Below are 13,929 nucleotides of genomic sequence, written 5' to 3'. Positions count from 1 at the left end.
TGATTAGGTTAACATCAAGGAGGAGGCTCTCCTTTTTGTTCTCCTAATTCGGCCAAGCCGAGTCCATGGGGAGGAAATGGGCTTTTCCATTTCCTCTTCTATTTGACTCGTAGTCCGAACCTTAATGGCTAAATGTATATGACGCGGTCTGATTATAAACTGTTATCGGTTATCGGAAATTGAGGCATCAGCTAATAATACGGGTTAGCTAAATTATTAATACGTGTCCGACAAAAACAGTATTGTATAATTATATTCAATATACATTTAATTAAATATAAATCGTTTATATTTAATTTTACGAATTAACTGGTTAATTCGCCTTAGCCCATGATATTTAATCCGTATTAAATATAATATCTCAACATCACATATTTGACTAATTACTAGTCAAATAACTCGGACTAACTGGTTAGTCAATTTTGGCATCTACATGACAGTATTTTCATACCGTCACATCTCTCGAACGTATCCTATAGGTGTGACTTTTAGGGACCATTTGATCACCGCCATCTGTATGACAATAACGTCAAACTTATCTAGCAAGCCAACCGTTATTGATAAACGTGGATCAAGTGATAATAATACCAAAAGTATGCCCTTTGATCCTTTTAGAGGTTTATAAGTCCTTGGTTAAGGACACCAACCCCAACACATCTGACCCGTAGAATAGAGCGCGATTGCAAAGACTCCATTTTTCGAACCCATGGTGCGGAATAGTTCGCACCAGCTTCTTGAAACGGACCCATGCTTCATGAAAGTTCTCATCAGGTCCCTATTTAAAGCTCGTGATCTGAGCTCTAATGGCATTCGTCTTCGAGGCAGAGAAGTATTTCTTGTAAAATGCCAGGGCCAAAGAATTCCAGTCGGTGATCCCATGAGCGGCTCGATCCGGATCTCTCATGTACCACTCCCTTCCAAAGATCGCGGAGTGAGAATATAAACATAGTCTCCTTTATCGGTCTGGGTCACACCGGTCGGCGGGGTATAAAGCAAACAATAATCATTAAATATCTCCATATGCTTGCTGCATCTTCATTTGTAGCTCCCCAATGGTTTCTCTCAACAAAGTTGATATAGGAAGGCTTCGGTTCGAATTTCCTATCGGCTCCATGTAATTCGAACCCCTTGTATAGATTTGCAGCTGTCGGCTCAAAGTGACTGGCAATAGTCGCTTCCTCAGCCATCTCTAGGAAGTCTGGAGAAGTGACGGTCTCAGCTGATGAATTAGAAACAGGAGATGAAGGTGGATCCTCCTCAAATAGAGCGTTCTCGTAGTAACTTGACAGAGTACTCAGCTCTTCCTCTGTCGGTAATACCCTTGATGATCGTCTCAACTCACGCAAGGATTTCTCAATCTCAGGATTGAACGGTACTAGTTCACCACCCTGTGACCTGCGCATAAGAAGAAAGTACAAAAAGAATATAAGAAAAGTTTAAGGAACGGATGTCCCTTAAACTAAGAAAGACTAAATAAAAACAACTAAAAATTAGAACAATTGCCTCCCCGACAACGGCGCCAAAATTTGATACCCGTCGTTGTGAGTACCAAAAATAAATTTATAATTCCAACTACTACTAATGACAGTGGCAGTCGGATCGAACCACAGAGAGGCATATGTAATCAATAGTTGTCTGATATTTAGTCTAAGGTAACAATTGTGGGGGTTGATTTGATTTGGTCTATAGCTAATAGCAATGAAAATTAAACTAAAGGAATATATTAAATCAAATATAAAGAAGGGTACTAGGATGGTCGGTTCACTATAGTTTCGGCGGCAGCATACTAAGTAGGTCTAAATCAAACACATGAGGCGGGAAAACAAGAGGTCCTCTCGGTCCACTCTTAACAGATAGCATCTTTCGATCTCGCTATAAGTCCCTAATATCACTAATACTGACTCTCGTCCTAAAAAGTGACTAATAATCTAAGCTTTACCTATCTTTCGATCTCAGCATAGTTTAGTCATTTTAATTGGTGATCTAACAACTGTCTCTATCTCTCGATCTAATGGGTCAGTCATACCCTAGACATTCAACTAGTCGTGTGCACTCGATTCGTCGAATAATGAATTAAAACAATTAAAACGAAGGCAAAACCTCACGTGGTCAGTCGATCGACCAGGTATGGCGGTCGATCGACTGACACGCGATTTCAGTCCATGTTAATTCTACGCCGCCTAATCCTACAGTTCCCCTACATCCTAGCACGATTAAATTAGCTACTCATACTAGGGATGATAACAACAATGAAATTAACGAAATTAACTACTGAATTCATGATTAAAATAACGGAACAAAAGGCTAGCATAAAACGATAATTATGGTTTCGGGAAACTAACAAACAATTCTATATCTATGAATGCAAATAAAGTAATAAACTGGAATAAGAAGAATACCGAACGGAAGAATTGCAGAGAATTAAAGATGCGAAAATCGAGTTGTATTGAATACCCCACAATATTAAGAACCCTAATTATTAAAGCTAACGAAAACTGAATTAAAACTGAATGTAAAACTTGATAATTTTCTGAATGCCTGTATCTCTCAACTAGGTTACGTTATATAGAAAGTATACGTAACATAATTCCTAAACCTAATATCGCTTTAGGCTTTGGAAAACTCGTTCTATATCTTCACGTCTGAGTAGCGGCTTGGTCGATCGACTAAGGTAACCGGTCGATCGACTGCTCTTCAGTGTACAGTAGCTTCTGTAGTCGTGGGGTTGTCGATCGACTAAGGGGGCCAGTCGATCAACTGCTTTAGCTGGTAGCCCGCTTCTAAAACTTCGTGGATTTGTCTTTCGGGCCTCGAAATGCGCACCAAGCTCGTTCCTTAAGTGAATACTTCACGTCAAATGTAATGCAGGATACTCGGGGACGGATTTAGCTTGATTTCCGCTGAATTCTTCACATTTCTACAATAATGTACAAAAACACGAAAGTAGACGGAAATAGGGGAAATGGTAGCTTAAACTACACAAATGAGCTCTGAAATGCGTGTAAAACAGGATGTAAAACATGATATAAAAGACACGCATCAACATGATCACATAATTACTACTAGCACAACTAACCATAAAAATCCTCAATCCCCCAAATTAGGGTTTAAACAAACTTAATTAAATGCTATAAAATTGGTATGTAGATCTTACCCTTGACGCAAGGATCACTAAGATGCAAAGAATGATGAAATCCGACCTCTCAAGCTCCGGGATTTGTCAATAACGCGGATGAAGAGAACAACATAGCTTTAAATCTCCTTTGAGTGAATTAGGTTTATGAAAAGTGTTTAGGGAAGAAGACGATATAAAATATATACTAATCCGCGTCATTAACAAAACCCGTGAAAATATTACCCGTTAACCGACTTACTCGATCGAGTAACTAACGTACTCGGTCGAGTGCCACTTACTCGATCGAGTACCAAGGCTACTCGATCGAGTACCCTACAGACAGAATACTGTTTCGTAACTCAAAACACCCTTACTCGACAGAGTAAGGCCAACTCGATAGAGTACCAAGAGACTCATAAAATCGTAGTATTACAGTCTTCCCTCCTTAAAAATAACTTCGTCCCCGAAGTTCAACCCATACATAAAAACAAACCTACCAACTCGATTAAGACACAACAACGCAACTAAGAACTCAAAACAAAACCTCATCCTATAAAACCTGAACTCTTAACACCAACCCTACCAACTACGCCTACCTCCACAACATGTCACACGATATCGTATCAACTACATTATATCTCTCTCGATACTAACTCCATACACTACCAACACAAACGCTGCTAGCTCCGTAACATATAATCCACTAGAAAATCCAATATCAAGGTACTCATAACATCAAACGGAATGTTACATTCTACCACCCTTAAAAGGAACTTCGTCCTCGAAGTTTACTCACACTCATAAACATCATCATCCAACTGCCAAGACTATCGAACTCATAACCATCATCATCCAACTGTCAACACTATTGAAATATTCTCGCACTCCTAGACATCACACTACTACAAGCACGGTCATGACCCTTAACAAAATCAACCACAATAGAAAACCATCCTTTATTCTCCATTAAGACTCAAACTTCCAAATATACTACAACATCTACAACCATCAAACTCTCTTTGCCACATCCTACTGCTCTTAAGATAAATGTTACGTCCTCGTAACTCACTAATACTAAATCCTAGCTATATCTTCTCAATATCCTCATCACCACCACATGTCAAAAATAACTACCTATAATCTAAACACTCGCCATGCATATATCTAAGGCCCTCTTACTTATACAATTCTCATACTTCAATTCACTCGTCACACCACCTAACCTATACCTAAAAATCTTTAGCTTAACCAAAACCTCAATTGTTCCCTATTACTGCCAAAATGACATAATCCTCTATACCTGCATCTATCTCCATACTCATAACTCATGATCCATAATTATTACATACACTCACACTAGATCCTCAAGTTATTTTGTTTCATTACCGCAAAACTCATACATAACTTAACATGACACTAATTCCCAACACCCTACACTCACTGTCTTAACGAAAGATTATGAACCACCTGCAGCTTTCAAATCATTACCACACATGTTCTACGAATCACTTGTCATGACTATGTGCACCAATGCCTCATCTACAACAAGATCAAATGTACTGTAACAACTTCTGACAACTCTGTCCCATCAACAGAATATCACTATACCATGACAACAACGAAAACATATACAACTCTCTTTCATATCATACTCTACCCTCATTCCCAAACTAAAACTGGTAAGAAACATCAGCAAACAACACAACAGTCTACATGTTCAACCAAAACTTATAAGGAACAACAGCAAACAAAACAACAATCTATGTGTCCAAACTGAAACTCACAGGAAACAACAACAAACAAAACAACAACTATGTATAACTGATATGTACTTTTGAGAACTCGTATCATAATCATCTCGCCTACTCCACCACAACCGGTGACGGCATCGCAACACCGCCACCAACAGCCACACCGCAGTGCAAAAATACCCGTATCACAACACTAAGTACCGTGCCCGAATCACCACCCGAGGCACAACAACCACATCGATAGACATCACAACTACATACAATTCCCATAAACACTGACTCAGAATAACTTTCCGGACAATAAAACTTACTCAAGACTGCTTTACTAGATTACAACACAACATATTATATGGAGTAAACAGAGAATCACCTCATGAACATCATCCCTACCATTTCATGGAATACGCGTGTATTATCAATACACATACAATTATAACTAGCAATGCCAGATCAATCAAATTATTACCTTTTGAATATCATGCAATTAGGTTACCGTACTTAACATCCACATATACACATTCAGATAACAACTTTATAACTATCACACCATACCACTTCTCATGAGGTCAGAACCTCACACAAACATTTATATACATATTAGACCCGTAATGACATCCAACCAGTCAATCCCGATCACGTAAGTTACCATCAGATAAAGGTTACCTCTCGCCCGAGCTTAACTCATATGCCCCTCATAACACATTCTCCCATTCGCACAACAATCATTTCCTGCCAATTGTAACCATAACATTAATGCTCAACTACTAGCAACCGCCTCTTATAACCACATCTTATGCTCCCTCACAACCATACACATCAATCAGGTGTCTACAAAATCAACCTCTCTAGAATGACCATTTTCCTATTTATCATCCCTCTTAATCACTAGTGACAATACCTCAACACTACCATCGTTCGCACATCAAGCCTCTTACACTCATCTCTAAACATCACAGTTTCTTTCCTATATTTGGTTAACATCCCCAAATAACGAACATCAAACCCATCAACCAAATGACCTCAACATTATTTCCAATTCCATCCTTAATTGTATCGTCACCCGACTCACCACCAAGGTCTCATATCGTGCAAATTCTTTACCCAACTTTTACTTTACTTAATTCCTCGAAACTCATGATTATCATGTCGTCCTGGAACCCCTATATAACTGTTAACTCAATTCCTCATGATAGTATCATACATCTCGACAATTCCTTACTTTTATATCACATAACTCCGGTGAACATTTTCCTAGTTTTACTCCCCTCATTCTTTTCTTTTTACACTCGACAAAAGTAATTAATCATTCAACTCCTTATTACTTCTACCTAACTCTTTAGTAATCCAGTTACCTTTTCATTGCTCCAAAACTCAAATCACATTATTTCGTATTAGTATCATCTCACTCTTTCTTACCATGGATCTTCTCTTATCATGCCATCACTCATACTTATCACCAATCAATCTACACGGTAATTCCACTCCATCTTGTTTTTTTTTGAATCCCAAAACTCATTGCATAACATTACTTGCCCAATGAAATCACACATTAGTTTCACCTCTTGATAATGCAAATTCCCAAACTCACTCACGTTCTGCAAATCCACGTCGCGACATGTCTCCATTAAGTTCACTATATACCACTCTTCTCAATTCCTCTAAAACGACCTTTCATTACATATATTCTTAATCAACACCATTCCTAACCATCTCCCTCCATAATTCGTTATACATCTCAGGTTGCTACTATCCACATCCTTTCTTTCAATCTTTTCATTCTCACGTTCCTTAAACTCACATCATCCCTTGCCCACATTCACTTACATTTTCATTACTCAACACACAATCATGTCAATCATATCGTCTCACACAACATGCTCTATGCCTCAATTAAGCCTTACCAATCTTCCTTTTCTTTTTCCTCTACCTATCACAACCACATACAACTCATGTCCTCCTCACCGAACTCTTAGTCACCACAGGTGCCACTTAATACATTATAAGATTGGGTAACTTACGCATCAGGACCAACACATACATAAAACAATGCATAAAAAAGCAAAAGAACACCTTTAAATTAAACATAATAGGCAACAGAGTCAAAAGATAAGCATATGACCCAAAATAGGGGGTCACTAGATCGAGTACAGGCCACTCGATCGAGTAAGTGACTTACTCGATTGAGTAGGTGAAGGTCAGAAGCACGTAAAACAAATTACCAGGGCTACTCGATCGATTAAGGGTTACTTGATCGAGTACCAAGAGATGCACTCGATCGAGTGAGGGCTACTCGATCGAGTAACCTACGCATTTCTCAGCATTATCCAGTTTTCGTAAAACGGTCATAATTCACTCGTTTCTTGGTCATTTTGGGCATGTGACCTACCGTTAGAATAGTAAAAGAACAATCTATCACCTCCAATTGGAATCACATTAACATCATTTATGCATCTCAAGTTATAACAGTTTAAAGACAACTTTGTTGTAATCAGACGACATAACTATTTGATTTTTTTTCTTTCAAACAACTTAAACATCAACAAGGTGAACAAAAGCGACTCGATACTTGTAAAACCACTATCCCCAACCACATGTTACTACCTACCAAAAGCCAGACATTGACATCTATCATTCTCATATAACATTCAACTTATCAATCATGTACTACCACATACTTTAACTTTATAACTTTTCGTAAAATAAAACATACTCATACATTACAAATCCTATTTCTATGTTACTATATATTACAAATCCACTTTGTCATCTAAAAGTATATTCATAATCACGAAATTCATATTCTCATGCAATTGCTACTTCATCTTTTCCAATCAATTCACCTAGTTCAATCACATTCTTCATCAAACAAGTACATATGATACAACGGTAGACAAGTATATAAACTTATATTTTAAGTTTACGCAAACAAAATTTTGTAAAATCATGCCACATCCTCTCTAATCACATGTCACTAGAATAGATACATTATAAATCATTCATCCTGCAACATCATTATTCATCACATATTATCACATATGAACTACTTCCTTTTTCCACCACATCATTCATCATTCTCGCATACTTTTCCAACTACTCCAACCAACATTGTAAACCAACTATCATTCAACATGCTTTCAACCAACAACACACAAAATCACACCGATTCATGCCACACATCACTATATAGGTACACAATTCACAAAATAAACACATAGCGATCCCGACTCATATCCCATGGTGACCGGTTCAAAATTATAGGGCGAGTTCGCAACTTTAGGACGTCTCCCAAGTACTACTTTGGGACACCCCCATACTCCAAGTGCTTTACCCACTCAGGTATAAAGATGTCACCATCTCGGTTTTCCGAGGCAATGATAATCAAAAGACAATAAAGAAACAATATTTAAATAGTATAAAGTTTAGTGAATACAAACCAAACCAACCGATAAAATACAGTTACATGTTCTCGAACCAAAAGTCTAACAACTAATCAAAATGTCTGACAACTACTCAAAACTACAGCGGAAGACTCTATCATCTCGTGGTGACACATCCCAGCTAGCCCACATGTCTCGACTCATACCTGCTCAACAACTGCTCACCATCCCCGAATGGATCACCACAGTTTTTCAAAAAAATACGGGGTCAGTACTAATTACACAATCATATATAATTACAATAAGACAGAAACCAACACATCTCAATCGTCACATAACCCAAACTCCATAAAAAACTCCTCATCACTGACTACACACTAAAGTGTGTAGCCCTGCCAGAGTACCTTTATGGGGCGACCTTTAAGGTATTTTCAGATCATAAGAGTCTCAAGTACATCTTCACCCAAAAGGAGTTGAACATGAGACAGAGGAGGTGGATGGAGTTGATTGGCGATTATGACATGGATATTATCTACCATAAAGGGAAATCCAATGTAGTTGCAGATGCCTTGAGCAGGAAGAGTGTGCATACTTTGTGCACAGCTATATCTTTGATGAGTTTGAGAGATGAGGTTGGGAAGTTTGGGATACATATGATCCAAAAAGGGGATGCCATGGGAGATTTGACAGTGCAGCCTGATCTTTATGATGATATTCGAGTTAAACAGGTGTTGGATCCTAAGATGGTGGAGTGAAGAGCTGGAATAGAGAAAGGGACAATGTCTATATTCTCTATTCATACCGATGGTAGTTTGAGGTTTGATGGGAGGTGGTGTGTCCCTAATGATGAGGAGCTGAAAAAGACAATCATGACAGAGGCACATTGTACACCATATTCGGTACATCCGAATGGTGACAAGCTGTACAAGGATTTAAAGAAGACGTTCTGGTGGCCTGGGATGAAGAAAGAAACAGCTGAGTTCGTGGCCCGTTGTTTGACATGCCAGAGAGTTAAAGGGAACAACGACGACCACAAGGTAAGATTCAGTCTCTTGAGGTACCTGAGTGGAAGTGGGAATCCATTTCTATGGATTTTATCGTGGGTTTGCCAAAGAGTCAGCAGGGTAACAACATGATATGGGATATAGTGGATCGACTGACCAAGTCAGCTCACTTCGTGCCAATGAAAGATACATGGACTAAAGCACAATTAGCTACGACCTATCGGAAGAATGTGCTAAGGTTACATGGGGTGCCTAAAGACATAGTGTCTGACAGAGATGCGAGGTTTATCTTAAGGTTTTGGAAAGAGTTGCAGGAATCTTTGGGAACAACATTGAAGATGAGTTCAACATTTCATCCTGAAACAGATGGTCAGACAGAGAGAACAATCAAGACTCTTGAGGATATGTTACGAGCTTGTGTGATGGATTTTGGTGGCAGCTGGGAACAAAGGTTGGATTTGATTGAGTTTTCTTACAACATCAGCTATCACACTAGTATTGGCATGGCGCCATTTGAGGCTTTATATGGGAGGAGATGTAGGAGTCCGATTTGTTGGGACGACAGTGCTGAGGAAGTGGTTTTAAGACCATAGATGGTACATGAGATGGTTGAGCAGATTAAGATGATCAGAGAGAGGATGAGAGTAGCTCAGGATAGGCAGAAGAGTTATGCGGATCTACATCGCCGGGACATAGATTTTCAGGTTGGGGACAAGGTTCTTCTGAAAGTTTATCCTATGCGTGGGGTTATGAGATTTGGGAAGAAAGGCAAGCTAAGTCAGACGTTCATAGGACCATATGAGATCCTAGACCGGGTTAGAGAGGTTGCTTATCATTTGGCTTTACCGTATTCTTTGGATAGGGTACATAACGTGTTTCATGTATCTCAGTTGCGCAAGTATGTGAGTGATCCGTCACATGTGTTAGACACAGAGAGCATAGAGCTAGATGAGTCATTGTCTTACCTTGAGGTGCCTAAGCAGATTCTTGACCAGAAGTTTAGGAAGACTAGACATGGTGAGACAGTCTTGCTTAAGATCCTTTGGTCTAATCATGAGGTTGAGGAACCTACATGGGAGACAGAGGAGGCCATGAGAGAGCGTTACCTTTTCCTTTTTGATCAGGTATGTATGGTTACGGGGATGTAACCTTGTTTCTTTTAGGGGGGTAGGAGATGATCGCGAAGAGTTTTTGCACCTTTTTGTGTTGTGTCGGTATAGTTAGTAGTGGTTTGATTCGGGTTGAGTTTGGTTGGTAGCATGTTTTGTGTTGAGTTTTGTTTTATTTGTTGTGTCGGGAGTATGGTAGTATGTCTTTTCTTTGTTGTGGTTTGAACTTCGGGGATGAAGTTCTTTTTAAGGAGGGAAGACTGTAATACTACGGTTTTATGTGTCTCTGGGTACTCTATCGAGTAGGCCTTACTCTGTCGAGTAAGGGTGTTTTGGTTTTTAAAACAGTATTCTGCCTGTAGGGTACTCGATCGAGTAACCTAGGCACTCGATCGAGTATGTGGGTTACTCGATCAAGTAGCTCGGTTTTCGGGTAATGTTTTGTCGGGTTTTGTTAATAACACGGATTAGTATATAAATCTTTCCGTCATCTTCATAATACACTTTTACAAACCTAATCACATTGAAAAGAGATTCAAGTTACGTTCTTCGCATTCATCCGTGTTATTGACAAATCCCGGAGCTTGAGAGGTCGGATTTCATCATTCTTTGCATCCTTGTGATCCTTGCGTTGAGAGTAAGATCTACGTACCGATTTTATAGTATATAGTCGAGTTTGTTTAAACCTTAATTTGGGGGATTGGGGATTTGTGTTAGTTTTTGTATGGTTAGTGATTATGTGATGATGTGTTAGGAGGCGGATTCGTAGAAGAGGCTTTTTGATACAGCTGTTGAGATCGTCTGCGTGTGTTGCATTCCAGGTAGGGTTTCCCTACTCAGTATTAGTCATATAATGTGTTGATTGTTGGTTGTGATTGTTGTATAATATCATACTCGTATTGTGACGGTTGTTGGAATTGGTTAATGTTGATGGTTGTGATTGATTGTATTTGTTTGTGTTCTTCGGGGTGCGTCCCTGGCTGAGTGGAGTCACTTGCGGGATTGGCTTCACGCCTATTATTCGCCTTCTGTGGAACCCGCCACAGAAGGGATGTGCACATTAATGGATTTGGGTTTATCGCTCTATGGTATGAGCGGGGCTTAGGTGGGAACGGCTGCGGTCCCCCATTGGCGGTGTGGAGTAACCTGTTGCGATGGGTACTATGGCAGGACTACACACTTTAGTGTGTAGTCAGTGATGAGAGTTGATTATGGAGTTTGGGTTATGTGACGATTGAGATGTGTTGGTTTCTGTTTTCTAGTAATTATATATGATTGTGTGATTAGTACTGACCCCGTCTTTATTTTGAAAAACTGTGGTGATCCATTCGGGGATGGTGAGCAGTTGTTGAGCAGGTATGAGTCGAGACATGTGGGCTAGCTGGGATGTGTCATCACGAGATGATAGAGTCTTCCGCTGTAGTTTTGAGTAGTTGTCAGACATTTTGATTAGTTTTTAGACTTTTTGTTTGAGAACATGTAACCGTATTTTATCAGTTGGTTTGGTTTGTATTCACTAAACTTTATACTATTTAAATGTTGTTTCTTTATTGTCTTTTGATTATTATTTCCTCGGGAAACCGAGATGGTGACATCTTTATACTTGAGTGGTCCTGGTAAGGCACTTGGAGGTATTTTATCAGTTGGTTTGGTTTGTATTCACTAAACTTTATACTATTTAAATGTTGTTTCTTGATTGTCTTTTGATTATCATTGCCTCGGGAAACCGAGATGGTGACATCTTTATACCTGAGTGGTCCTGGTAAGGCACTTGGAGTATGGGGTGTCACATCAAGGGCCACTTAAGACATTTCAGTTCTTTACCAGATTGAACATCTTAGAGCCATCCCAGTCCTTAGCCCAAGCCTGAAGTACACAAGCCTTAAAATCAGCAGCCTTACTCCACATATTATAATATTTGAAGCTTCTTTTTAGCTTCTCAGAATCCCCAAGAGTTTGTACCACACAGGGAGTATGGTCAAAAGTATCCTCATTGTAAAAATGAGCATAGACAGAAACATTATCCTGTAACCAAGAAGAATTCACCAACATTCTATCCAATCTACTGAATACTCTTGAAGAGGGCTCCTGCTTATTGGTCCAAATGTAATAAGACCCAATAGCAGAGCAATCAATAACACCACCGTCAGACACACACCTCTGAAAATCATCCATCTCTTCAAAAGTAGAATTGCCACCTAATCTCTCAGAAGGGACCAGAACAGTGTTTAAATCTCCACAAATGACCCAAGGACCCTTAAAACTTCTACTATAAGCACCTAATTCACTCCATAATGTTTTCCTTTCATTCACATCATTGAAAGCATACACCATGGTGCAAAAGAAAGAATACCCAGTGCCTAAATCTTTAACCTTCATACGGATAACCTGAGAACTATAATCAAGGAAATTGACACTAAACATTGAAGGATTCCACAACACCCAAATACGTCCACCTTTATGATAACAAGTATTATTAGTTAAACTCCAAGAACCACACAAATTATTTCTCACAGTATTTAGAGACAAAGGTTTAACCTTTGTCTCAAGGAGACCAAACAACCCAATCTGATGATGATGTAAAAACCACCATAGGAGCAACTGAACGTCCCTATTGAGCCTTTGGTCTCCACTGCTTCTGAACCTCCTTGATGTTCTTACTCTTCTCAGGCTGGCTTGGCTTAGGTTTCCTACACTTCTTAGATTCATGACCACTCCCTTACAATGTTTGCAAAGAAGGGGTTTCCATTCAAAGACAACTTTTATTGTGACCACCAACCCATCTTCATCCATAAATTTGACATGCTCAGGGAGAGGTTTACCAAATGGGACTTCCAACGTAACCTTAGCAAACCCTAAGCGAGTCTTGTCCTTAGTAGCCACATCCATCTGGACAAACTTACCCAACAAACCAGCTATTCTAGGTAAACATTTCCCCCAGAATTTCAGAGGTAAATGCTCTAGCCTAACCCAAACTGGAACCTCCTTAACATCTTCTTTAGTTAGCTCAACATTAGGACTCCAAGGGCGCACAATCAAAGGTTTATTGTCAAATAAGTAATGTCCTTGCTGCAAGACACGATCTTTCGCAGCTTTCATGGAAAACCTAACAAGAAAAACCCCATTAGGGAGAAAGGATACCTTATCAATTAGAAGATTCCCCCAGATTCGGTTGATGAAGCCGTCCACCACCTCCACTGGGGGATTGGCCCCGAGAATAAAGCAAAACACCGAGTTTTGCCAATACTCAAGCTCATCCTTAACATCCTCAACAGTGAAACGCAGCAAATCTGAAGGCTCCTCTTCAATCACAGTTAATGGTGACTTGCCCTTACGCCTCGTCTGAACTTGCCATTCCTGCTCCTCTTGAATTGAATCCAGATCATAAGGTTAGACACCAACCATTTCATTAACATTCTTGGTTTTCTGCACGTCATTCACAATAGGTCCTCCAATAACAGCAGTACCCACTGGGAGATCAGATACAGATTTGTTTGTAGGAGTAATACTTTGTTTAGATACAGAAGAGACTAGAGGAGGAAATTGTTCAACATCTGAACAATTAATCGACAT

General features: G+C 39.4%; 1 protein-coding gene and 1 non-coding gene across 2 annotated transcripts; one reads left to right on the top strand and one right to left on the bottom strand.

Annotated features, from left to right (window-relative positions):
• The first annotated feature begins 701 nt into the window (after window positions 1–701).
• LOC141593370 (small nucleolar RNA R71) lies at window positions 702–808 on the top strand. Its single transcript, XR_012521459.1, has one exon. It is a non-coding gene; the product is annotated as a small nucleolar RNA R71 (small nucleolar RNA).
• Window positions 809–12,168: 11,360 nt separating this feature from the next.
• Window positions 12,169–13,929, bottom strand: LOC141590459 (uncharacterized). The gene is made up of 2 exons (XM_074411050.1): window positions 13,759–13,929; window positions 12,169–13,713 (listed from the first exon to the last, which is right to left on the bottom strand). The coding sequence occupies exons 1-2, from the start codon at window positions 13,927–13,929 to the stop codon at window positions 12,169–12,171; spliced, it is 1,716 nt and encodes a 571-aa protein (XP_074267151.1).

The sequence above is a fragment of the Silene latifolia genome, chromosome 7 (genome assembly GCF_048544455.1).
Source record: "Silene latifolia isolate original U9 population chromosome 7, ASM4854445v1, whole genome shotgun sequence".
Classification (NCBI taxonomy): domain Eukaryota; kingdom Viridiplantae; phylum Streptophyta; class Magnoliopsida; order Caryophyllales; family Caryophyllaceae; genus Silene; species Silene latifolia.
This window is presented reverse-complemented; position numbering and strand designations above follow the sequence as displayed.

What these genes read in the sequence shown, in the direction of transcription:
- LOC141590459 (XM_074411050.1), bottom strand. Translation starts at nt 13,929, where the DNA reads ATGTCGATTAATTGTTCAGATGTTGAACAATTTCCTCCTCTAGTCTCT. An exon ending in CCAAGAATGTTAATGAAATG is followed by an intron (nt 13,714 to 13,758) that starts GTTGGTGTCTAA and finishes CAAGAGGAGCAG; the next exon opens with GAATGGCAAGTTCAGACGAG.